General features: G+C 51.1%; 1 protein-coding gene across 1 annotated transcript; it reads right to left on the bottom strand.

Moving 5' to 3' along the window:
* Window positions 1–657: 657 nt before the first annotated feature.
* Window positions 658–28000, bottom strand: LOC130308589 (potassium/sodium hyperpolarization-activated cyclic nucleotide-gated channel 3-like). The gene is made up of 8 exons (XM_056552254.1): window positions 26359–28000; window positions 15948–16377; window positions 15634–15795; window positions 9922–10140; window positions 9700–9846; window positions 9377–9617; window positions 4009–4173; window positions 658–1702 (listed from the first exon to the last, which is right to left on the bottom strand). Exons 1-8 carry the CDS (start codon window positions 27834–27836, stop codon window positions 675–677), a joined length of 3870 nt encoding a protein of 1289 aa, XP_056408229.1. The 5' UTR covers window positions 27837–28000; the 3' UTR covers window positions 658–674.

Genomic DNA, 28000 nt, shown 5'->3' with positions numbered 1-28000 from the left:
CCCGTTACCCAAGGGACCGTAGCCTCAGCTTTGCCCCGTTACCCAAGGGACCGGAGCCTCAGCTCTGCCCCGTTACCCAAGGGACCGGAGCCTCAGCTCTGCCCCGTTACCCAAGGGACCGTAGCTTCAGCTTTGCCCCATTACCCAAGGCACCAGAGTCTCAGCTCTGCCCCATTACCCAAGGCACCAGAGCCTCAGCTTTGCCCCATTACCCAAGGCACCAGAGTCTCAGCTTTGCCCCATTACCCAAGGCACCAGAGTCTCAGCTCTGCCCCATTACCCAAGGGACCGGACCCTCAGCTCTGCCCCATTACCCAAGGGACCGGACCCTCAGCTCTGCCCCCATTACACAAGGGACCGGACCCTCAGCTCTGCCCCATTACACATTCATCAGCCTTGACCCAGTTCACTCCCCACAGGCCAATTCCAGCAGCCTCCAGTTGTCCTCCATGTTTTGCTGCCTAGAATGAACCCTGAGAAGAGAAGGGTCCGCGCCCCCCACTCCTTCATGGTAAAGCTGTGTGTGTAAGGCATGACCCACCCGGCGTGTGGCAATGGTTTGTGTGGTGATTTGTGAGGCTGGCGCCATCAACTCCTGGGAGTCAGGGTCTGTTCGGGCTGCGTTGGGCTCCTGTACAGGTTTTGGGGCAGATTTCCGGTTGGGTTTGTGGCCGTCACATGTTGGATGGGAGTTTGGGTTTCCCAGCGTCCACATCAGGGCTGAAGGCTGCCGATCCCTTTCGTGATGTCTGTTGAGATGTGGTGGGTGACACTGAAGATCCAGAGAGAGACCCTGAAGGCACGGCATGACAAGATGGCGGAGATGGTTTGGGGAGCAGCACGTATACACATGGGGAGGATTTATTGCTCAGGGCTCCGGACGAGTCTGACACACTGTCCTGGGGTTGGTGCGCCTTATCGGGCAGCGAGGGCTGAGAGGCGGACAGAAGGCGGAGGTCATGTGATAGTCTCTCAATAGGAAGTCCTTGGATGCTCCTGTATCTGGCTGCAGGCTGCATGAGCAGAGAGAGATGAGAACCTGACGCTCTGGACAGACTATAGTGCAGAGTCCTGCCAGAAAGAGGCGCTGCAGCAGCATGGGAGCTCGAGGGTCCTGCCGACTGCTGCAAAACAGAAGTAGAGGCAGAAGTCCCACGAGAACGGGACAGCTGCACCTGTGAGGCCATTAGTGGTTTTGCAAGGACAGGAGGGTCCGCTCTCTGAATTTGGCACAACCGGGCAGGAGGCACTGCGACACCATGCTTTAGGGCACCACACAGAGAAGACGGGGAAACGCCAACTGCTGCCTGCAGGTGAGACTGGGCCCCGGAAGGAGAACTTCCAGCGGAGGGCCGAGGGACCCCAATATTGGGCTGGGATCTTCTAGCCTGGCGGCTGGCAAATGCTGTCTCTGGTAAAGAAGACGGTGGAAGGAAGACGTGAGCCGGAAAGTTCTGCTGATGTGTCATGGCAATGGCCACGTTGGTGGTGGCTGCTGCAGTTTGAAGAGGGGCATGAACCAAGGGTTCCCAGATGAGGGTCCTATTGTGGGCGGAGTCTCTCATAGCCCCCACAGACTGCAGATCCTGGATGTTGTGTGCCGTGTCCTGGTCATGTTTCACAATCTGCTGAATCATCTCATTATTTACCGAGCCGGTGCTGTTCTCTGCTCGCTTCCGTAGTAAGATGGAGTTTTTCTTACCTGAGGGGGAAACGGACAAAAGGAAAGGAACGTGATGCTAGGGGCAGCTGGGAATGACTTAGGGAAACTGGTGCACTGCAGGGATCATCAAGAGGGGGCTGACTGGGACAGAAGGGATCAGCAAGGGGGGTATGAAGCCGTGAGGAGAGACACCAACTGTGTGAACTGGACCTATAAATCTACATGTGGAGGGAGGGGCAGTACAAGATTATTACAAAAAACTCATATCCTAGGAAAAAAAGAACATCACTGATGAGGAGTGAGGGCTAAGGAGAAGAAACTAAACTAAGGACTGATGAGGAGTGAGGGCTAAGGAGGAGAAACTAAACTAAGGACCGATGAGGAGCGAGGGTTAAGGAGGAGAAACTAAACTAAAGGACTGATGAGGAGCGAGGGCTGAGGAGGACAAACTAAACTAAGGACTGATGAGCGAGGGCTGAGGAGGACAAACTAAACTAAGGACTGATGAGGAGCGAGGGCTGAGGAGGACAAACTAAACTAAGGACTGATGAGGAGCGAGGGCTGAGGAGGACAAACTAAACTAAGGACTGATGAGGAGCGAGGGCTGAGGAGGACAAACTAAACTAAGGACTGATGAGGAGCGAGGGCTGAGGAGGACAAACTAAACTAAGGACTGATGAGGAGCGAGGGCTAAGGAGAAACTAAACTAAGGACTGATGAGGAGCGAGGGCTAAGGAGAAACTAAACTAAGGACTGATGAGGAGCGAGGGCTAAGGAGGAGAAACTAAACTAAGGACTGATGAGGAGTGACCTCTGATGAGGGTGGGGGAGTGACCTCTGATGATGAGATCTTCAGAAGTTTCCGATCACTTACCCCCTTATATAATATATCACCTATCCCGTATATAATACTTCACTTATCCCCCGATATATCAGTATCTCTCCATATAATACATCACTTATCACCCGCCATTATAATACATCACTTATCCCCCCTATATAATAAATCACTTATCCCCTATATATCAGTATCCCCCCATATAATACATCACTTATCCCTCTATATATCAGTATCCCCCCATATAATACATCACTTATCCCCCTATATATCAGTATCCCCCCATATAATACATCACTTATCCCTCTATATATCAGTATCCCCCCATATAATACATCACTTATCCCCCTATATATCAGTATCCCCCCATATAATACATCACTTATCCCTCTATATATCAGTATCCCCCCATATAATACATCACTTATCCCCCTATATATCAGTATTCCCCCCATATAATACATCACTTATCCCCCTATATATCAGTATCCCCCCATATAATACATCACTTATCCCTCTATATATCAGTATCCCCCCATATAATACATCACTCATCCCCCCCCCATATAATACATCACTTATATAGGGGGGATAAGTGATGTATTATATAGGGGGGATACTGATATATAGGGGGATAAGTGATGTATTATATAGGGGGGGATACTGATATATAGGGGGATAAGTGATGTATTATATAGGGGGGGGGATACTGATATATAGGGGGATAAGTGATGTATTATATAGGGGGGGTACTGATATATAGGGGGATAAGTGATGTATTATATAGGGGGGGGATACTGATATATAGGGGGATAAGTGATGTATTATATAGGGGGGGGATACTGATATATAGGGGGATAAGTGATGTATTATATAGGGGGATATTGATATATAGGGGGATAAGTGATGTATTATATAGGGGGGGGGGGTAAGTGATGTATTATATGGGGGGGATACTGATATATAGGGGGATAAGTGATATTCCCCCATATAATACATCACTTATCCCCCTATATATTGGTATCCCCCATATAATACATAACTTATCCCCCTATATATAATACATCACTTATCCCTCCATATAATACATCACTTATCACCCCCTATCTAATACATCACTTATATAGGGGATAAGTGATGTATTACATAGGGGGATACTGATATCCCCTATATAAGTGATGCATTATATAGGGGGATAAGTGATGTATTATATGGGGGTGATAAGTGATGTATTATATAGGGGGGATATCAGTATCCCCCTATATAATACATCACTTATCACCCCCTATATAATACATCCCTTATCCACTTTATCAGTATAGTGGTATATATAATACATCACTTATCCACCCCATATAATACATCACTTATCCACCCCCCATATAATACATCACTTATCCCTCTATATATCAGTATCCCCCTATATAATACATCACTTATCCCTCTATATATCAGTATCCCCCTATATAATACATCACTTATCCCCCCCATTATCACATGTACCCACCGATCCTGTCCAGCCGGTCCATAGCCACTGTCTCAAACGCTCGGCGCATCATTGGATATTCCTCCAGGACTTCATTGAAGTTGTCCACGGATAGTGAGTAGAGGCGGCAGTAAGTGTCGGCTCGTACGCTCGCCGTCCGGCGTCCACGTGTCAGGAGACAGATCTCTACAAGACAAAGCAGCAACATGTAAGAAACTGGAGAACATGGACCCCAGGAGAAGCGCTCCGGCACCCTAAACCATGGACCCCCAGAGAAGCTGCTCCGACACCCTACACCATGGACCCCCTGAGAAGCTGCTCCGGCACCCTACACCATGGAAACCCTGAGAAGCTGCTCCGGCACCCTACACCATGGACCCCCTGAGAAGCTGCTCCGGCACCCTACACCATGGACCCCCTGAGAAGCTGCTCCGGCACCCTACACCATGGACCCCCTGAGAAGCTGCTCCGGCACCCTACACCATGGACCCCCGGAGAAGCTGCTCCGGCAGCCTACATCATGGACCCCCGGAGAAGCTGCTCCGGCAGCCTACATGATGGACCCCTGGAGAAGCTGCTCCGGCACCCTACACCATGGACCCCTGGAGATGCTGCTCCAGCACCCTACACCATGGACCCCCGGGGAAGCTGCTCGGGCAGCCTACACCATGGACCCCCTGAGAAGCTGCTCCGGCACCCTACACCATGGACCCCCGGAGAAGCTGCTCCGGCACCCTACACCATGGACCCCCAGAGAAGCTGCTCCGGCAGCCTACACCATGGACCCCCGGAGAAGCTGCTCCGGCAGCCTACACCATGGACCCCCGGAGAAGCTGCTCCGGCACCCTACACCATGGACCCCCTGAGAAGCTGCTCCGGCACCCTACACCATGGACCCCCGGAGAAGCTGCTCCGGCACCCTACACCATGGACCCCTGGAGAAGCTGCTCAGGCACCCTACACCATGGACCCCCAGAGAAGCTGCTCCGGCACCCTACACCATGGACCCCCGGAGAAGCTGCTCCGGCACCCTACATCATGGACCCCCGGAGAAGCTGCTCCGACACCCTACATCATGGACCCCAGGAGAAGCGCTCCGGCACCCTACATCATGGACCCCAGGAGAAGCGCTCCGGCACCCTACATCATGGACCCCTGGAGATGCTGCTCCAGCACCCTACACCATGGACCCCCGGAGAAGCTGCTCCGGCACCCGACATCATGGACCCCCGGAGAAGCTGCTCCGGCACCCTACATCATGGACCCCAGGAGAAGCTGCTCCGACACCCTACATTATGGACCCCAGGAGAAGCTGCTCAGACGCCCTACATCATGGACCCCGGAGAAGCTGCTCCGGCACCCTACATCATGGACCCCTGGAGAAGCTGCTCCAGCACCCTACACCATGGACCCCCTGAGAAGCTGCTCCGGCACCCTACACCATGGACCCCCTGAGAAGCTGCTCCGGCACCCTACACCATGGACCCCCTGAGAAGCTGCTCCGGCACCCTACACCATGGACCCCCGGAGAAGCTGCTCCGGCAGCCTACATCATGGACCCCCGGAGAAGCTGCTCCGGCAGCCTACATGATGGACCCCTGGAGAAGCTGCTCCGGCACCCTACACCATGGACCCCTGGAGATGCTGCTCCAGCACCCTACACCATGGACCCCCGGGGAAGCTGCTCGGGCAGCCTACACCATGGACCCCCTGAGAAGCTGCTCCGGCACCCTACACCATGGACCCCCGGAGAAGCTGCTCCGGCACCCTACACCATGGACCCCCGGAGAAGCTGCTCCGGCAGCCTACACCATGGACCCCCGGAGAAGCTGCTCCGGCAGCCTACACCATGGACCCCCGGAGAAGCTGCTCCGGCACCCTACACCATGGACCCCCTGAGAAGCTGCTCCGGCACCCTACACCATGGACCCCCGGAGAAGCTGCTCCGGCACCCTACACCATGGACCCCTGGAGAAGCTGCTCTGGCACCCTACACCATGGACCCCCAGAGAAGCTGCTCCGGCACCCTACACCATGGACCCCCGGAGAAGCTGCTCCGGCACCCTACATCATGGACCCCCGGAGAAGCTGCTCCGACACCCTACATCATGGACCCCAGGAGAAGCGCTCCGGCACCCTACATCATGGACCCCAGGAGAAGCGCTCCGGCACCCTACATCATGGACCCCTGGAGATGCTGCTCCAGCACCCTACACCATGGACCCCCGGAGAAGCTGCTCCGGCACCCGACATCATGGACCCCCGGAGAAGCTGCTCTGGCGTCCTACAATCATGGTCCCCAGGAGAAGCTGCTCCGACACCCTACATTATGGACCCCAGGAGAAGCTGCTCCGACGCCCTACATCATGGACCCCGGAGAAGCTGCTCCGGCACCCTACATCATGGACCCCTGGAGAAGCTGCTCCAGCACCCTACACCATGGACCCCCGGAGAAGCTGCTCCGGCACCCTACACCATGGATCCCAGGAGAAGCTGCTCCGGCACCCTACATCATGGACCCCTGGAGAAGCTGCTCCGGCACCCTACACCATGGTCCCCAGGAGAAGCTGCTCCGACACCCTACATTATGGACCCCAGGAGAAGCTGCTCCGACACCCTACATCATGGACCCCAGGAGAAGCTGCTCAGATGCCCTACAACATGGACCCCGGAGAAGCTGCTCCGGCACCCTACATCATGGACCCCTGGAGAAGCTGCTCCAGCACCCTACACCATGGACCCCCTGGAGAAGCTGCTCCGGCACCCTACATCATGGACCCCTGGAGAAGCTGCTCCGGCACCCTACATCATGGACCCCAGGAGAAGCGCTCTGGCACCCTACACCATGGACCCCCGGAGAAGCTGCTCTGGTGTCTACAATCATGGTCCCCAGGAGAAGCTGCTCCGACGCCCTACATCATGGACCCCTAACAGAAGAAAACAGTGCTCACCAATCTGCTAGACAAGGGTGGTAGGCATTAGTGTTGAGCGGCATAGGCCATATTCGAATTCGCGAATATTCGCGAATATATGGACGAATATTCGTCATATATTCGCGAATATTCGCATATTCGTTATATCCTCGTTTTATTTTCGCATATGCGAATATTCGCGTATGCGAAAATTTACAGAGGTGAAAATTAGTATATACAAAATTAGCATAAGGTAAAATTCGCATATACGAATATTCACATATGCTAATTTTCGCATATGCGAATTTTCACACGCCAGTCTCACACAGTAGTATTAGAGCCTTCTTTACACCACACAAGCTGGAAGCAGAGAGGGATGATCACTGTGATGTGTACTGTGAAGAAAAAACAAAAAAAACGAATATTCGTAATTACGAATATATAGCGCGAAATTCGCGAATTCGCGAATATGCGATATTCGCGAATAATATTCGAATTGCGAATATTCGCGAGCAACACTAGTAGGCATGTGTGAGGGGCCCACCTGACACGTCTTCACACAGTGCCCTAGTTATTTTGCCCTTTGGGCTCAGACAGGCCGGTTTGTACTAGTGTGGACGCAGTTCTGGAAGTTACTTCTTCATCTAGACCTTTTCTCCCAGTAAGAACCCCTCCACCCGGCTCTGGTACGGACCACCTCACAACAGGTATCTGAAAGGTGTGGGACCCTCCGATGACCCCATAAATACCCCCCTCCTGATATCGCTACCATCAAGGTTTATAAGAGGATAGTCAGGAATGTTGGGTTGTGGTGCCCGCACAATCAGCTCTGCTCCATCTCTACCCGGTGTCTTAGAGTTTCGATAAGAAGATCTCAGGTTCACACGAACCAAGATTCTGTTCTCAGCAAATAAAGGGATTGTCCAGCAATCGAAAAACAGAACTATTTTCTTTCAAACATCGCTCCCTGTCTGTGCCCAGGTTGTGTGTGGTATTACAACTTGACTCTTCACTTCAATGGAACTGAGTTGCAGAGTCGTCTTTGAAAGAAAATAGGTCTGTTTGATGATTCCTGGACACCCCCTTTAATTCATTTCTAGAAGGAAAACTTTAGCCTTTAGTAAGACGACTTCTCCGAGCAGTGAGGACTTTACTACCTCCGATTAATACCACCCCCGCGCACATGACTAAAGTTATGATGGGTGAGGTTCTTGTGGTCCGTCCCCAGATATAGTCGAGAGGGGGGCAGGGGCGGGAGTGCTTCTCTCCCCCACAATCACAGGGAGTTAACACAGTTGTCCGATTCCCCCAGGTATGTCCAGTGATTGGTGGTGGGTCTGAAGGTGCAGACCAATCAGAACGTTTGACACGTTCCGACTGAGACACCTTAGTGACAAAGAGAGGAAATGGAAGCTTTAAAGGAGTACAGTGGTCCCTCAACATACGATGGTAATTTGTTCCAAATGGACCATCGTTTGTTGAAACCATCGTATGTTGAGGGATCCGTGCAATGTAAAGAATAGGAAGTTATACTCCCCTGTCCCCACCGCTCCGGACTGTCACCGCTGCCTTGGATGTCGCCCTCCATCGCTGTCGCCGCGTCCCCGGGGTGTCCCCGCCACTCTGGACCGTCTCTGGTGCCTGGGAACGTCGCTCTTTATCGCCATCATCACGTTACTATTGGATGATGGGACGGCGTGCGCGGTGACGTGATGTTGATGATGGAGAGCGCCAGCGATGCAGGGGATCCCGAAGAGAATCGTCCGGAATGTTGGGGACAGGTAAGTGATCATCACCAGACAACGCGGGGCACCGTAAATAGCTATCCGGCGGCCGATGAAGTAGTCAGCGCTGCCGGATAGCCGTTTATACCATGGCACATACAAAAGCATTGTATGTTGATGCTGTCTTCAACATGCGATGGCCTCTGAGAAATTATCGTATGTCGGGGCCATCGTAGGTCGGGGGGGTCACTGTATTTCGGCTTCATACATCTTATCCCCTAGCCAAAGGATAGGGGATAAGATGTATGTTTGCAGGGATTTCATTCTGTGCCGGACAAGAGGTCATGACCGCCCACTAGTGACGTTACAGTCACGCTCCCTCCATTCATGTCTATGGAAAGGGGCGTGACGGCCGTCACAACCCCTCCCATAGACATGAATTGAGGCGGCGTGGCCATGACATCATGTCCCCCGTCTCAAAGGCAGTGCCCGGCACAGAATGGGACCCCTGCGTTCATACATCTTACCCCCTATTGTTTAGATAGGGAATAAGATGTATAAAGCCGGAATACCCCTTTAATTATTTTGACGTCTGTTATACTAGGAAGAGGAGACCTCGAACATCTTACCCTTTTGTTCTGCTCTGGGACTGACGGAATAAACATGGCAGAACACAGGGCCCCACCATCATACGAGTATTTTAGGGAATCCATGGTGTTCTCCACAGAGATGACCTTCAGGCTGGAGACTTACCCCCAAAGTAAGACCCATCGGAGAGCTTGGTCTCCTTGCTGCCGCGGGTCAGTATGCTGACCACCCCGTGCTGGATGAAATACATCTTCTTCCCGACCGTGCCCTCTCGGATGATGTAGTCGGCGGGCTGGAAGACCTCGAAGCGGAGCTTGGTCAGCATGGCCGTCACAAAGTTGGGGTCGGCATTGGCGAAGAGAGGCATATTGGCCACGAGGTTCCGGCAATTAAAGTTCACAATCTCCTTAAATAGTCAAGAAAATGGTGAGATTGGTCAGATGAGGTGGTGGATTGCAGAGGACGGGGGCAGCAAGGGGGGCACTTACTTCTTTAAGGGGTTCACTCAGCTCTCCCAGAATGTTCTCCTCATCAAACATTTTCCCCTGGTACCGATGCTCGTAATACTCGTGGATCCTCTGCCGCGTGTCGGGGGGCAGCTTGTGGAAGGACATGTACTGCTCCACCTGCTTATACTGTGGACACAGAGGACACGGATGACATGCTGCCCATCATACCGCCACCTGACATATGTCACATGATCTCCTTACCTTCTCCTGGTACTGACGGCGAGAAGAGTCCAGAGACTGGATGAGGGCCGTGGCGTGGCCAATAAACATGGCATAACACGTGGCCCCCACGATCATACTGAGCATTGTGAGCCACACGTCGGTCATCCCCTCAGGTGCCTGCTGACCGTACCCGATGCAGAGCATGTGACTCATGGCCTTGAAGATGGCGTGGGAGTACTGCTTCCCCCAAGACTCATTCTGGGGAAGAAAAGACGTGAAGTAAAAGACCAGACAACCATAAGCCACAGCCTCTCCAGGTGCATTGTGGGAGTCAGACATACAGGGAAAGGCCAAACATGCTAAGGGCCGGTGGGAGCCAAAATACACGCCAGGGCACCGAAACCACCATGCCAATATATCACTGACAGGAGGAGTAACACAAGGGGTGATCTTTGTTCCCCCCGGTCTTTGTAGCAGTGAGCATGCGCCTCCCGTGTGCTACATGCATTAGACATGCACTGCTGATACCTACATGCTATCTGTAGGCACTCTTATACAATGCATGCAGTCATGGGCACACAGCCATCTACCCCCTCGCACACACAGCCGTCTACCCCCTCGCACACACAGCCGTCTACCCCCTCGCACACACAGCCGTCTACCCCCTCGCACACACAGCCGTCTACCCCCTCGCGCACACAGCCGTCTACCCCCTCGCGCACAGCGGCGTCTACCCCCTCGCGCACACAGAGCCGTCTACCCCCTCGCGCACACAGCCGTCTACCCCCTCGGACACACACAGCCGTCTACCCCCTCGGACACACACAGCCGTCTACCCCCTCGGACACACACAGCCGTCTACCCCCCTCGGACACACACAGCCGTCTACCCCCCTCGGACACACACAGCCGTCTACCCCCTCATACACACAGCCGTCTACCCCCTCGGACACACACAGCCGTCTACCCCCTCGTACACACACAGCCGTCTACCCCCTCGGACACACACAGCCGTCTACCCCCTCGGACACACACAGCCGTCTACCCCCTCGTACACACAGCCGTCTACCCCCTCGGACACACACAGCCGTCTACCCCCTCGGACACACACAGCCGTCTACCCCCTCGGACACACACAGCCGTCTACCCCCTTGCGCACACAGCCGTCTACCCCCTCGCACACAGAGCCATCTACCCCCTCACACAGAGCCGTCTACCCCCCTCGGACACACACAGCCGTCTACCCCCTCGGACACACACAGCCGTCTACCCCCTCGGACACACACAGCCGTCTACCCCCTCGCACACAGAGCCATCTACCCCCTCACACAGAGCCGTCTACCCCCCTCGGACACACACAGCCGTCTACCCCCTCGGACACACACAGCCGTCTACCCCCTCGTACACACAGCCGTCTACCCCCTCGGACACACACAGCCGTCTACCCCCTCGGACACACACAGCCGTCTACCCCCTCGGACACACACAGCCGTCTACCCCCTCGGACACACACAGCCGTCTACCCCCTCGCACACACAGCCGTCTACCCCTTCGCACAGCCTTTTCAGGTGGATTGTGGGAGTCAGACATGCAGGGAAAGGCCAAACGTGTTATTTGGGGAACATGCTAAGGGCCGGTGGGAGCCAAAATTCACGCCAGGGCACCGGAACCACCATGCCAAGATATCACTGACAGGAGGAGTAATGAGTGACAGGGAAAAGTAACACAAGGGGTGATCTTTGTTCCCCCCCGGTCTTCGTAGCAGTGAGCATGTGCCTCCCGTGTGCTACATGCATTAGACATGCGCTGCTGATACATACATGCTATCTGTAGGCACTCTTATACAATGCATGCAGTTATGGGCACACAGCCGTCTACCCCCTCGCACACACAGCGCCGGCTACCCCCTCGGGCACACAGCGCCGGCTACCCCCTCGGGCACACAGCGCCGGCTACCCCCTCGGGCACACAGCGCCGGCTACCCCCTCGGGCACACAGCGCCGGCTACCCCCTCGGGCACACAGCGCCGGCTACCCCCCTCGGGCACACAGCGCCGTCTACCCCCTCGCACACCAAGCCGTCTACCCCCTCGCGCACAGCCGTCTACCCCCCTCGCGCACCCAGCCGTCTACCCCCCTCGCGCACCCAGCCGTCTACCCCCCTCGCGCACCCAGCCGTCTACCCCCCTCGCGCACCCAGCCGTCTACCCCCCTCGCACACAGCCGTCTACCCCCTCGCACAGCCTTTCCAGGTGCATTGTGGGAGTCAGACATACAGGGAAAGGCCAAACGTGTTATTTGGGGAACATGCTAAGAGCAGGTGGGAGCCAAAATACACGCCAGGGCACCGGAACCACCATGCCAAGATATCACTGACAGGAGGAGTAATGAGTGACAGGGAAAACTAACACATGGGGAGATCTTTGTCCCCCCCCTCCCCCCCGGGTCTTCGTAGCAGTGAGCATGTGCCTCCCGTGTGCTACATGCATTAGACATGCACTGCTGATACCTACATGCTATCTGTAGGCACTCCTATACAATGCATGCAGTTATGGGCACACAGCCGTCTAGCCCCTCGGACACACAGCCGTCTACCCCCTCGCGCACACAGCCGTCTACCCCCTCGGACCCACACAGCCGTCTACCCCCTCGGACCCACACAGCCGTCTACCCCCTCGGACCCACACAGCCGCCTACCCCCCTCGGACCCACACAGCCGTCTACCCCCTCGGACGCACACAGCCGTCTACCCCCTCGGACGCACACAGCCGTCTAAACCCTCGGACGCACACAGCCGTCTACCCCCTCGCGCACACAGCCGTCTACCCCCTCGGACCCACACAGCCGTCTACCCCCTCGGACCCACACAGCCATCTACCCCCTCGGACCCACACAGCCGCCTACCCCCCTCGGACCCACACAGCCGTCTACCCCCTCGGACGCACACAGCCGTCTACCCCCTCGGACGCACACAGCCGTCTAAACCCTCGGACGCACACAGCCGTCTACCCCCCTCGCACAACCTTTCCAGGTTTATTGTGGGAGTCAGACATACAGGCCAAACGTGTTATTTGGGGAACATGCTAAGGGCCGGTGGGAGCCAAAATACACGCCAGGGCACCGGAACCACCATGCCAAGATATCACTGACAGGAGGAGTAATGAGTGACAGGGAAAAGTAACACAAGGGGTGATCTTTGTTCCCCCCGGTCTTCGTAGCAGTGAGCATGCGCCTCCCGTGTGCTACATGCATTAGACATGCGCTGCTGATACATACATGCTATCTGTAGGCACTCTTATACAATGCATGCAGTTATGGGCACACACAGCTGTCTACCCCCTCGCGCACAGTGCCGTCTACCCCCTCGCGCACAGCGCCGTCTACCCCCTCGCGCACGCAGAGCCGTCTACCCCCTCGCGCACGAAGAGCCGTCTACCCCCTCGCGCACGAAGAGCCGTCTACCCCCTCGCGCACGAAGAGCCGTCTACCCCCTCGCGCACGCAGAGCCGTCTACCCCCTCGCGCACGAAGAGCCGTCTACCCCCTCGCGCACGCAGAGCCGTCTACCCGCTCGCACACAGCTGGCTACCCCCCTTGTGCTACATACATTAGGCATGCGCTGCTAATACATGCATGTGATTATCTGTAGACACTCATACCATGTATGCAGTAATGGGCACACAGCTGCCTACCCCCTGGCATGCAGTTGGCGTGCTCAGGCACACATGACACTTGCAGTGAGAAGAGATCTCCATACCTACATGACATGTAAGAGGAAAAACCTCAGGGCAGCTGCAAAACGGATCCATTAATTGTCTGCAGGAAAATGGTGGGTGCAGCACACGGGTCACATGTCTACATACGTGTTCTGTGTATAACCTCACTGCTGCCCCTACAGGCCATAGCTGGAACCAGCATAGAGGAAAGGGTACTGGAGGGGCATCAAACAGCAGAATGGGCAGCTGGGAGAAGGGGGCGATAAAGTATTTGTACCCATGTATATGGGCATCAAGCAGAGCCAAGTGTGCCCCTGGTAATCCTGGCCAGATAAATAAGGGCTGAACCGTGGTCTGAATGACACGAGGCCCCCCTATACCCTCCGCCCCTCTATAACCTCCGCCCCTCCCTCTATAACCTCTACCGGCTCCTCTGGTCCCCAGCGGAGGTTATACAGTGCTTGTGGCTCTAGTCTCCATCTTTATTTTACTCTGTCCTCACTGTGTGTAGGAGAGGCTACCCGGAGGAGGTGCTGGGGGTACCCCGCCTCTATATATTGTAGGGGGGGTGGGGGACACGTCAGCTCTGTACCGTGGCTCCGTATCTGCTTGTCACTAAGGAGCCTTAGTTGTGGTTTCATAATGAGGAGGAAATTTCCTCTCTGGAGATGATGGCTTAGTCACTGACAACGAGGAAATCACGTGGGTAACAGAGTCCAAAATACCCAACAATCCCCATCATCATTATACCTTAACAACCAACCCCCATCATCATGATGCCCCAACAACCAACCCCATCATAATGATGCCCCAACAACCAACCCCATCATAATGATGCCCCAACAACCAACCCCATCATCATGATGCCCCAACAACCAACCCCATCATCATGATGCCCCAACAACCAACCCCATCATCATGATGCCCCAACAACCAACCCCATCATCATGATGCCCCAACAACCAACCCCATCATAATGATGCCCCAACAACCAACCTCCATCATCACATTGCCTCAACAACCAACCCCATCATCATGATGCCCCAACAACCAACCCCATCATCATGATGCCCCAACAACCAACCCCATCATAATGATGCCCCAACAACCAACCTCCATCATCACATTGCCTCAACAACCAACCCCCTCATCATGATGCCTCAACAACCCCCTCATCATGATGCCTCAACAACCCCCATCATCATGATGCCTCAACAACCAACCCCATCATCATGATGCCTCAACAACCAACCCCATCATCATGATGCCTCAACATCCCCATCATCATGATGCCTCAACAACCAACCCCCATCATCATGATGCCTCAACAACCAACCCCATCATCATGATGCCTCAACAACCCCCTCATCATAATGCCTCAACAACCCCATCATCATGATGCCTCAACAACCAACCCCATCATCATGATGCCTCAAAATCCAACCCCATCATCATGATGCCTCAACAACCCCCTCATCATGATGCCTCAACAACCAACCCCATCATCATGATATCTCTATAATTAACCCCATCATCATAATGCCTCAACAAGCCTCCTACATTAGCTCCATAAAGGGCCATCTTCCAGGCACATACCTGTATAGAGGGATTATATAGGGAATAGGAGAAGGATACCCTAGCATATACTCCAATACAAACTCTGTGACAGGGACCCCTCTGGGGCACCAAGTTCCAGGTGAACTGTTACCTCTGCAGCCCCTATAGCTTTGTACCTGGACATCCATGAATATTGAAGCGTATACAGGGAATGGGATTCTCTCTGTGAATTATTTGGGTCCCTATATGACAGTCACCAGCCAGAGATGGGGCACAGACTGTTGGGAACATTGTGTGTTGTAACAGCTCGGAACATTCTGAGCCAGAAATGGTGAGAGGTGGGCGCTCACCCAAGTCAACGCTTAGAACCAAAGATTGATCCAAATCATTGCTGGTTATGGCCAACTCGCTGGGAGGGGGCATTAACCATTAATATGACAGCGTGTGATTGGTAAACACCGGGCATAGAGGGATCACTCACCACCATCTTGTTGATGCTGACCCAACAATCTTCAGGGAATTCCTGCAGCATCGGGACCAGGAACTGCAGACAACCGTCCCAGTGACACAGCAGCAACATCATCCCAATGAGATTGAAGATACGGACCACTGCACTGGCCAGGTCATAGGTCATGTGGAAAATCTGACGAAAAACAGAGACACATCCACTTTAGAACACAACGATGGCCATTAGGAATTAACCATTGCATGTCAATAACTCCATATCCTGATGGACCCTACACTGAGGACACAGACCAGAGATATACGGGACACGTATACGGGACACATCCTCACCTCCTCCCATTGATGGATATAACGAATGAGCCGGGAAAGCCGGAGAAGTCGCAGTAGGCTGAGAATTTTGGTAAATCGGACAATTCGGAGAGCCCGGGCCGTCTTGTACACTTCTGTGTCTACGTTTGTCTCTAGGTCCACAATGAGAAAGATATAGTCCACCGGGATGGAGGAAACAAAGTCCACCAGGAACCAGCTCTTCAAATACTTCATCTTAATAGTGTGCGGATCCAGAATAATCTCCGTGTTGTCCTCAACCACAATCCCTGTGCGGAAATTTAGGATCAAGTCGGCCAAGAATAAAGTGTCGGAGAGGACATTGAATACGATCCAGGGAGGGGTGTTCTGATCTTTGAAAAATGTGATTCCCACAGGGAGAATGATCAAGTTGGCCACCATTAGGAGGAGCATGATAAGATCCCAGTAAAACCTAGAGGAAGGGGAGAAGAGACGGGGACGAAAGTGGGAACCGACAGGACATGGGGGGGGGGGAGGAAGGAATTGACAAAACACACGGGGGGGATCAATAGGACACATGGGGGTGGGGCGGAATCGGCCGGACACACGAGGGGGGGGGGACAACAGAGAATACAGAGACAGCCCCAGAGGTCACAGGGGTGAAGACAGACACAAGAAGACCACAGAGAAGACCACAGAGGAGAAACCACAGGAGACATTAATTTTATGGTACAAAGAGTTGGGCATTGAGAGAGAGGACAAAGAGATACAGGGAGGAAGAAGAAGACATGTTAGTAAACGAGCTGAAGACCGCAAACCCACCACAATCATCAATGGGGTTCGGCTCACAACAGGCAAATGTCTTATAATGGAGTCACGTCTGTTGTAAGGGTACGTTCCCACACGGCGTATTTTGCTGCGTATTTGCTGCGTATTTGGTGCTGCGTATTTTCCTACCCATTGATTTCAACAGAGAAAATAAAATACGCAGCAGCAAATACGCAGCAAATACGCCGTGTGGGAATGTACCCTAAAGAAGCATTTCTGCCTCCAACGTGTGAGAAAGAAGGCTTCGTGATAGGAGATGTGCCCGACGGTGAAACACCGGCAAACAGGATGACAATAATTCCCTCTCTCCTACTCACTTAATATCTTGATAGTGACCACAAGGACAATAAACTAAGGTGGGCAATGACTTCTCCACCGATCAGACCCTTCTCCTCCTATACCTCAATATTTATAATGTCTGTAACTGCTCAGAATCTCTGCACTCACTGAAAAGCCAGTAAAGAGACTATGAGGGGGTCTGCGAGTACTTGGGCTTCACCCTTCCTCCTCTAGTCAGGATGAGATTACTTCCCACCAGTGGTGGTGCTCTTCACTCCATATATGACGTCTTATGGGGGTTCACAGAACTCTCGGGAAATGATTTGCTGCTTGTTTATTCCATCACGTGGATCTATATTCTTCCACCATTTTATATATTGAATTCGTTTTTTATAAGATGGGCCATTGCCGGATGTTTTGGCCATCTTGGCTTTAGCATGAGGAGAAGTGAAGAGGGAAGCGTGGTCCCCGAAGTGAGCTCGTGGCTTCACTGCACGTCTCCTAATACAGGCTACATGGCTCCTATCCCAGCTACATAACAAGTGCCAGGAGATGATGTCCGGCACCTTCTGCCTCCACAATGTATTGCCGGTTAGTCACGTATATACCCTTCCTTGTTCCCGGTGCTTGTGACTACTGCCGTTCTTACTTCTGCTTTGTTCCTGGCCCTGAACCTGCTTCATCCTTCACGTTGCCCGGTACTTGCCCGGCTCCTAGCTCTGATCCATGTCACTCTCCTGACTATGCTTCCATCATGTTCTCTAGTCCCATTACTGCTCTCACTGCTACTGTCCCCTCAAATCGGGCAATGCTGAGAACCACAACTTAGGGACTGATCTTCCACATCCTTACAGGAGTTACGGGGTCATAATGATGTCCAGTCTCCAGCGTTATAGCAGCTGACTGATGGGTCATATTGTGTATAAAGATTCAGTATAACAGGTTACTTACTGATTGTTCAGGAGTCCAGTGGGCGGTCTCACTCAATGACTGACAGCAGGCCCTGTATGACCATGCACACAGAAATGGCTGTCAACAGAGAGTGGGACCGCCACTGGACTACTTGGCTGTTTTACAGAGAAATCTCTGATTTCACTTTGCAAAGTCCACTGTCTATTACTTAGATTGGGGCTGCCACTATGTAACTGTCTGATTAGCTAGCCCGGACTGCTCAGCTCTGGGCTGCTTTAGAGTAGGATTTTCTGATTGGGTAGCCACTGGCTTTCACAGTATGGTGTGGATTATAGCATATACAATGTGCATTTGTCTAGTTTTGTCCCCGTTAGTACTGTTGCCCTCCTGCCTTTACCTATTGCCCTCCTGTCTCAACTTGCTGCCTTCCGGCCTTAACCTGTCACCCTACTGGCCCTGCGGATGCACACAGGGTCTGACCCAATGGTTACAGACATTTCCCAATGATGTAAACAATCTGTGGGGAATACTGGAAGCATCTAAGGCTTCATTCACACTACAGAATTTCCAAGCAGAGAAATATCCATTGGAAAGTTCTGTTGCCGCAGCCGGCAAAGGACTTCAATGGGATTCTGCTGCACGGAAATTCCAAACTCCGATAAAAGAATGAACATAAGGAAATCTGTGCTGACTTCATTGCCTTCAGTGGTGACGCCACATGTCCACCTGGTCCTAGTGTCCATGGATTTCAGCAGTTCAGGCGGGTGGGGATTCTGTAGTGTGAATGTAGCCTAATAGTTTCCTGCACTTGCAGAGCCAAGATGAAAACAGATACAAGTCCAAACAGTAATCTGAAGATCAATGTTCACTGAAGGAGTCCATGGAATGGAGGACTGCAACCCACCCAAAGACCCTACCAGATGACCTACAAGATGACCTACCAGACAACCCACCAGACAACCTACCAGATGACCCACCAGACCACCTACCAGATGACCCACATTGTACATGTCACCTTGTCTACAATTACCCCTCTCCCCTACATAACCACCTGCCGCAGCAATGTCGCCTCTGCATCTTCAGGTCAGACGGGACAGCGGCAGGAATGGCGGCTTTACCCAAATCTGATTGTGTTAATAAAGCAGTGGAGAGGATTATCTATCAGCGTCCTGCTGTGCAACGCAATCACTTTCAACTGTACTCGGAATCTCCGGAGACCCTTATTTGCCACGTGGTGACACTGATGGGGCTGATTAGGACACAGCAGGGGCGCAGCTCGCTTTGATGGACTTCCAAGAGGTCATTAGCAGGAGGTTGTCTCAGCTTTCTACTCGGGAGATGATCACCTCAGATGTTCTTCTGTGCTCAGCTACAGAGAACAGCAGGGCTGAGGATGGTGTGATGACATCATGATCAGTGCGGAGTGATGTCATTACTATGGTAGGAGCTTTCTTTTTGGTACGGATCCTTTACTGGATGATGTCATCCAGTATGGAAGCCTCGGGCCAATGACAGAAGGCATCAGTGTCCTGACCTGCCACATTACAATGATCCCACCTCACTATGACAAAAGCCACGTCACCCTGGGCCATGCACAAAAACCGCCCCATGGGGCAACAATCACCAGAGACAGTGATATATAACTCAGCAGACAGCCGGTGGCAGTGGTGTCCTCACATGGTCCTCACAGAATGAGTCACTACAATCTGTCACAAACCCAGAGTGAAGGACATCTCCAGACTATTCATACTGCATTCACAACCTCAGACCACTGAGCCACCATACAGACCACTGAGCCACTATACAGACCACTGAGCCACCATACAGACCACTGAGCCACCATACAGACCACTGAGCCACCATACAGACCACTGAGCCACCATACAGACCACTGAGCCACTATACCAACTACTGAGCCACCATACAGACCACTGAGCCACTATACAGACCACTGAGCAACCATACAGACCACTGAGCCACTATACCAACTACTGAGCCACCATACAGACCACTGAGCCACCATACAGACCACTGAGCCACCATACAGACCACTGAGCCACTATACCAACTACTGAGCCACCATACAGACCACTGAGCCACCATACAGACCACTGAGCAACCATACAGACCACTGAGCCACCATACAGACCACTGAGCAACCATACAGACCACTGAACCACCATACTAACTACTGAGCCACCATACAGACCACTGAGCCACTATACTAACTACTGAGCCACCATACAGACCACTGAGCCACTATACTAACTACTGACCCACCATACAGACCACTGAGCCACCATACAGACCACTGAGCCACTATACCAACTACTGAGCCACCATACAGACCACTGAGCCACTATACTAACTACTGAGCCACCATACAGACCACTGAGCCACCATACAGACCACTGAGCCACTATACTAACTACTGAGCCACCATACAGACCACTGAGCCACCATACTAACTAATGAGCCACCATATTGACCACTGAGCCACCATACAGACCACTGAGCCACCATACAGACCACTGAGCCACCATACTAACTACTGAGCCACCATATTGACCACTGAGCCACCATACAGAACACTGGGCTTAGTTCTTCTACATCTACAGAAGATCTGAGCTTAGTTCTCTACATCTACAGAAGATCTGAGCTTAGTTCTCTACATCTACAGAAGTTCTGAGCTTAGTTCTCTACATCTACAGAAGATCTGAGCTTAATTCTCTACATCTACAGAAGATCTGAGCTTAGTTCTCTACATCTACAGAAGATCTGAGCTTAGTTCTCTACATCTACAGAAGATCTGAGCTTAATTCTCTACATCTACAGAAGATCTGAGCTTAGTTCTCTACATCTACAGAAGATCTGAGCTTAGTTCTCTACATCTACAGAAGATCTGAGCTTAGTTCTCTACATCTACAGAAGATCTGAGCTTAGTTCTCCTACATCTACAGAAGATCTGAGCTTAGTTCTCTACATCTACAGAAGATCTGAGCTTAGTTCTCTACATCTACAGAAGATCTGAGCTTAGTTCTCTACATCTACAGAAGATCTGAGCTTAGTTCTCTTCATCTACAGAAGATCTGAGCTTAGTTCTCTACATCTACAGAAGATCTGAGCTTAGTTCTCTACATCTACAGAAGATCTGAGCTTAGTTCTCTACATCTACAGAAGATCTGAGCTTAGTTCTCTACATCTACAGAAGATCTGAGCTTAGTTCTCTACATCTACAGAAGATCTGAGATTAGTTCTCTACATCTACAGAAGATCTGAGCTTAGTTCTCTACATCTACAGAAGATCTGAGCTTAGTTCTCTACATCTACAGAAGATCTGAGCTTAGTTCTCTACATCTACACAAGATCTGAGCTTAGTTCTCTACATCTACAGAAGATCTGAGCTTAGTTCTCTACATCTACAGAAGATCTGAGCTTAGTTCTCTACATCTACAGAAGATCTGAGCTTAGTTCTCTACATCTACAGAAGATCTGAGCTTAGTTCTCTACATCTACAGAAGATCTGAGATTAGTTCTCTACATCTACAGAAGATCTGAGCTTAGTTCTCTTCATCTACAGAAGATCTGAGCTTAGTTCTCTACATCTACAGAAGATCTGAGCTTAGTTCTCTACATCTACAGAAGATCTGAGCTTAGTTCTCTACATCTACAGAAGATCTGAGCTTAGTTCTCTACATCTACAGAAGATCTGAGCTTAGTTCTCTACATCTACAGAAGATCTGAGCTTAGTTCTCTACATCTACAGAAGATCTGAGCTTAGTTCTCCTACATCTACAGAAGATCTGAGCTTAGTTCTCCTACATCTACAGAAGATCTGAGCTTAGTTCTCTACATCTACAGAAGATCTAAGCTTAGTTCTCTACATCTACAGAAGATCTGAGCTTAGTTCTCTACATCTACAGAAGATCTGGGCTTAGTTCTCTACATCTACAGAAGTTCAGAGCTTAGTTCTCTACATCTACAGAAGATCTGAGCTTAGTTCTCTACATCTACAGAAGATCTGAGCTTAGTTCTCTACATCCACAGAAGATCTGAGCTTAGTTCTCTACATCTACAGAAGATCTGAGCTTAGTTCTCTACATCTACAGAAGATCTGAGCTTAGTTCTCTACATCTACAGAAGATCTGAGCTTAGTTCTCCTACATCTACAGAAGATCTGAGCTTAGTTCTCTACATCTACAGAAGATCTGAGCTTAGTTCTCTACATCTACAGAAGATCTGAGCTTAGTTCTCTACATCTACAGAAGATCTGAGCTTAGTTCTCTACATCTACAGAAGATCTGAGATTAGTTCTCTACATCTACAGAAGATCTGAGCTTAGTTCTCTACATCTACAGAAGATCTGAGCTTAGTTCTCTACATCTACAGAAGATCTGAGCTTAGTTCTCTACATCTACAGAAGATCTGAGCTTAGTTCTCTACATCTACAGAAGATCTGAGCTTAGTTCTCTACATCTACAGAAGATCTGAGCTTAGTTCTCTACATCTACAGAAGATCTGAGCTTAGTTCTCTACATCTACAGAAGATCTGAGATTAGTTCTCTACATCTACAGAAGATCTGAGATTAGTTCTCTACATCTACAGAAGATCTGAGCTTAGTTCTCTACATCTACAGAAGATCTGAGCTTAGTTCTCTACATCTACAGAAGATCTGAGATTAGTTCTCTACATCTACAGAAGATCTGGGCTTAGTTCTCTACATCTACAGAAGATCTGAGCTTAGTTCTCTACATCTACAGAAGATCTGAGCTTAGTTCTCTACATCTACAGAAGATCTAAGCTTAGTTCTCTACATCTACAGAAGATCAGAGCTTAGTTCTCTACATCTACAGAAGATCTGAGCTTAGTTCTCTACATCTACAGAAGATCTGAGCTTAGTTCTCTACATCTACAGAAGATCTGAGCTTAGTTCTCTACATCTACAGAAGATCTGAGATTAGTTCTCTACATCTACAGAAGATCTGAGCTTAGTTCTCTAAATCTACAGAAGATCTGAGCTTAGTTCTCTACATCTACAGAAGATCTGAGCTTAGTTCTCTACATCTACAGAAGATCTGAGCTTAGTTCTCTACATCTACAGATCTGAGCTTAGTTCTCTACATCTACAGAAGATCTGAGCTTAGTTCTCTACATCTACAGAAGATCTGAGCTTAGTTCTCCTACATCTACAGAAGATCTGAGCTTAGTTCTCTACATCTACAGAAGATCTGAGCTTAGTTCTCTTCATCTACAGAAGATCTGAGCTTAGTTCTCTACATCTACAGAAGATCTGAGCTTAGTTCTCTACATCTACAGAAGATCTGAGCTTAGTTCTCTACATCTACAGAAGATCTGAGCTTAGTTCTCTACATCTACAGAAGATCTGAGCTTAGTTCTCTACATCTACAGAAGATCTGAGCTTAGTTCTCCTACATCTACAGAAGATCTGAGCTTAGTTCTCTACATCTACAGAAGATCTGAGCTTAGTTCTCTACATCTACAGAAGATCTGAGCTTAGTTCTCTACATCTACAGAAGATCTGAGATTAGTTCTCTACATCTACAGAAGATCTGAGCTTAGTTCTCTACATCTACAGAAGATCTGAGCTTAGTTCTCTACATCTACAGAAGATCTGAGCTAAGTTCTCTACATCTACAGAAGATCTGAGATTAGTTCTCTACATCTACAGAAGATCTGAGCTTAGTTCTCTACATCTACAGAAGATCTGAGCTTAGTTCTCTACATCTACAGAAGTTCTGAGCTTAGTTCTCCTACATCTACAGAAGATCTGAGCTTAGTTCTCTACATCTACAGAAGATCTGAGCTTAGTTCTCTACATCTACAGAAGATCTGGGCTTAGTTCTCTACATCTACAGAAGATCTGGGCTTAGTTCTCTACATCTACAGAAGATCTGAGCTTAGTTCTCTACATCTACAGAAGATCTGAGCTTAGTTCTACATCTACAGAAGATCTGAGCTTAGTTCTACATCTACAGAAGATCTGAGCTTAGTTCTCTACATCTACAGAACAATGTTCACACAATGGAATTTCCGAGCAGAATACTGCGGAGAATACGGTTACAGCAGAGTCTGATCGTTTTCATTGAGATTCTCCTGCACTGGGCACACGGAGATATTTCTGCGGCAGATTCTGCTGGAGGAGACCGGTTCTATCCCCCGTTATGATACAGGAGTCTATACATCATGTGACCTACACAGCGATCACATGATCCCAGGGCACATCACACGACCTAAGACCATGTACACTAAACAGTAAGTTTAGATGATGTACACATTAACCCCTTAGGCTATGTTCGCACAGCTGAAAATTTGTGGAATGTCTGATCAAAAAACACGGACGGACATTCTGCGAATTTACATGTTCTCCCGGTGCTAGGACCCCCGAAAATGTACCATCTCCATAGATGCCAATGTATCTCCGAGCGGTCCTAACGCTGCCAGAACGTGCACATTTATGGAGTGTCTGCCATTGTTTTCTGAGCATTCTGCAAATTTTTTGCTGTGTGAGCATAAGGGGTTAATATGTACGTCATGTGATTTTACTGTTCAGTGTACATTAGGTCTTGTGATGTGCCCTGGGATCATGTGATCGCTGTGTAAGTCACATGATGTATAGACTCCTGTTTCACCACAATAAGGGGCGGGGACTCCAGTATACGGGGGATAGAACCGGTCTCCTCCGGCAGAACACTGGGACCAGTACGGGAGTCTGTGATGTCCTCCGGGACAGTCGTTTATATGTCTAATCCTCTACGGTCACCTGATCTAAATGGATGCCATAGAGAAGGCTTATGACTAGGGGGAACCCTCAAAACCTGTCAAGCATTTTGTTCTTGTTCTATGACTTTTACTTTATTTTAATGGATCCTACATAAATGAAAACTATTTTTTAAACACTACACCCTGATTGAGCGAATGGATTCTTCCTTTCCTGTATCTGCATCTGATCGTGGGGAATGCGACCTCTGGGCCCCCCCCCCCCAGCGCAGCCCCAGTTCTCCCTTTGCATGGAGCGGTGTGTCAGCTCATGGATTCTGTATGGGAGCACCAGAGATACCCCAGTACAGGGCTCGTGTATCTCCTGCACACCTGTAGAGAATCCACACCACTCCACTCCACTCTAGCGCTGGCCCTGTTCTGGAGATTGCGGGGGGTCCTAGAGGTCAAACCCCACCTTTCCCCTATCCTGTCCCTTTAACAACTTGCAGACCGCCGGGCAGCCTGAAATGTCCGGCTGGTCGGCAGGCAACTCACTCATTGATGTTCCCGAAGTCCAAATTTTTTGCCGCAGCACGGAAACCGTACCAATGCAGGAGTGGAGAGAAGACAGAGATGGTCCCAATAGCTGTATACACTGTGTTGGTTGAGTGGAGCCTCCGATCAGCAGGACCTAGGAGACTTCCTGCTCCCCATCCTAGCAGGAAGTCCCACTCACTGACTCTTCAGGGATTTGTCCAAATGAAAGCAGCAGGAGCGGCACTGTGGGACGGACAGGGCCGGGGATCAGGTGAGAACAAGGTCCTTCTCATTTTTAGCCCCAAGCCTGGACATACAGATTATTTTCTCTTTCTTAAATAAATATTTACGGTATTTGGAAGATAATAAAATGTTTTTGCGTAATTTTATCCTCAACAACGCGTGTGCGTCCTGGCATCACGTACGAGGAGTGTGTGGATCCCATGACGCCTGTGTGTTCTGCTGACTCATGTATTGGGGCTGCAGACACTTGGACCTTAGTCTCCGGTCATGGCTACATACGGGCATCGAGTGGAGCGGCACAATGGTGTGGGTGCACGTCTGCGATACAAACATACACTAAAGCTGCGCACACACAAACGCTGGATACAGCCATCACTCCGGATCACTGATTTACATATCATAATTATGGTCTCCAAACTGTGGACCTCCAGATGTTGCAAAACTACAACTCCCAGCATGCCCGGACAGCCAAAGGCTGTCCGGGCATGCTGGGAGTTGTAGTTTTGCAACATCTGGAGGTCCACAGTTTGGAGACCACTGTACTATACCTATACTTAGGGTCTTATTATGTGACCTCATACGAACCACAACATAAACTATAATCTGATTTTTGGCGGCCATGGATGGGTGGGGGGAGTGGAGTCCCCAACGCCAAATGTACAATTCTAAAAAACAAAGTAAGTTGTCATCTTCTAAGAAAGTGTAATAAAGGTGACCGTGATACAAACATACACAAAAGCTGTGACGGCACCCGCCAGCGCTAAGACATATGGGTATTAATGGAGGTCAGTGTTGGCGAATATAGCAGCTCCCGTAGAGGGCAGACACTCCATGGTTCTGGGCACATGGTGCGCGGCCTACAGTGCCATCATAGGAGGGAACAATACCAGGTCGTGATCTGTACATAATATGGGGCCACCACCAACTACTGACCTGAAATCACTGTACGGGTGGATGATCCAGAACCCGGCAGATTTAACCCGCTGCTGCTCAATCTCCACCGCCTTGTGACTGCCAAACATGCGCAGAGAGAACTTATTGACGGCCGGCTGTAGTAGGGCCCCAAACTGACGCTGCATGAAGGTGCTCGGGTCCTCCGCTTCAATCTGCTCTTGAGCTTCTGACTTGGGGAGCATCGAACTCACTCCAGGTGATGAGAACGGACTTAGGCCGAAGCCTGGAGATTGGCTCGGACCATGTGGTGGAGTCTGATTTAGTCCAGAAGATGTCCGGCTCAGTCCAGTGACAAAAGGTCGGTTTGGACCAGAAACGGAAACCTGGCTGGAAACAGAAGGTTGACCGGACACGGGGGCCTGAACAGCTACTGGGCTGGGAGACTGGCTGGACCCTGCGGCAGGAGCCTTGCTTTGGGTAGGGGGAGGGGTTTGGATGGGCCCTGACACAGGAGGGTGGCTTTGGGTAAGGACACATATTTGATTGGGTTCAATTGGAGAAGTTTGGTTCTGTAGAGTCAAAGAGGGTTGCTGATATGTGAGCTTTGGAGACTGGATGAAAGTAGAGGCCGAAGGCTGAGTGGGACCAGAACCAGGAGGCTGAGTGGGACCAGAACCAGGAGGCTGAGTGGGACCAGAACCAGGAGGCTGAGTGGGACCAGAACCAGGAGGCTGAGTGGGACCAGAACCAGGAGGCTGAGTGGGACCAGAAACAGGAAGCTGAGTGGGACCAGAAACAGGAGGCTGAGTGGGACCAGAACCAGGAGGCTGAGTGGGACCAGAACCAGGAGGCTGAGTGGGACCAGAACCAGGAGGCTGAGTGGGACCAGAACCAGGAGGCTGAGTGGGACCAGAAACAGGAAGCTGAGTGGGACCAGAAACAGGAAGCTGAGTGGGACCAGAACCAGGAGGCTGAGTGGGACCAGAACCAGGAGGCTGAGTGGGACCAGAACCAGGAGGCTGAGTGGGACCAGAAACAGGAGGCTGAGTGGGACCAGAAACAGGAGGCTGAGTGGGACCAGAACCAGGAGGCTGAGTGGGACCAGAAACAGGAGGCTGAGTGGGACCAGAAACAGGATGCTGAGTGGAAGCAGGGACTTGTGGTTGGCTGAAATATAGTATTGGAGACTGGTGGGGCTCAGGAATAGGAGGCTGACATGTACCTGTGGTAAGAGGCTGGTTGGATCCTGTTGATAAGTGCGGAGGCTGACCTGCCCCTGAGGTCACAGGCTGACTGGATCTGAATGCAGGTGTCTGGCTTATTCCCACAGGTGTTTTGCTGGTACCTGTAATGTTACTAGGCCTGGAGGTTCCAGCCTGTCTAAAAACCTGCAGAGAGGCAGCCACAGGCATCTGTGATGGTCCGGAGGCTGGAGGCTGTGAGCAGGGTACAGGGCATGAAGTCAGAGTAGTACCTTGTGCAGGGGAGTCTGTGGGTCCTAAGGCTGCAGGCTGCATGGATCCTGGCAGAGTAAAGCTAGATGCCAGAGTGGGGTCCGAAGCAGTACTGTGAGCAAGTCCTGGAGCAGAAGAGGGGGTAGGACCTTGGGCAGGAGAGGGGGCAGGACCTTGGGCAGGAGAGGGGGCAGGACCTTGGGCAGGAGAGGGGGAAGGACCTTGGG

The sequence above is a fragment of the Hyla sarda genome, unplaced genomic scaffold, assembly GCF_029499605.1.
Source record: "Hyla sarda isolate aHylSar1 unplaced genomic scaffold, aHylSar1.hap1 scaffold_1483, whole genome shotgun sequence".
Taxonomy (NCBI): Eukaryota; Metazoa; Chordata; class Amphibia; order Anura; family Hylidae; genus Hyla; species Hyla sarda.
The sequence above is the reverse complement of the archived record's forward strand: the minus strand, read 5'-3'. Positions and strand labels throughout refer to the sequence as shown.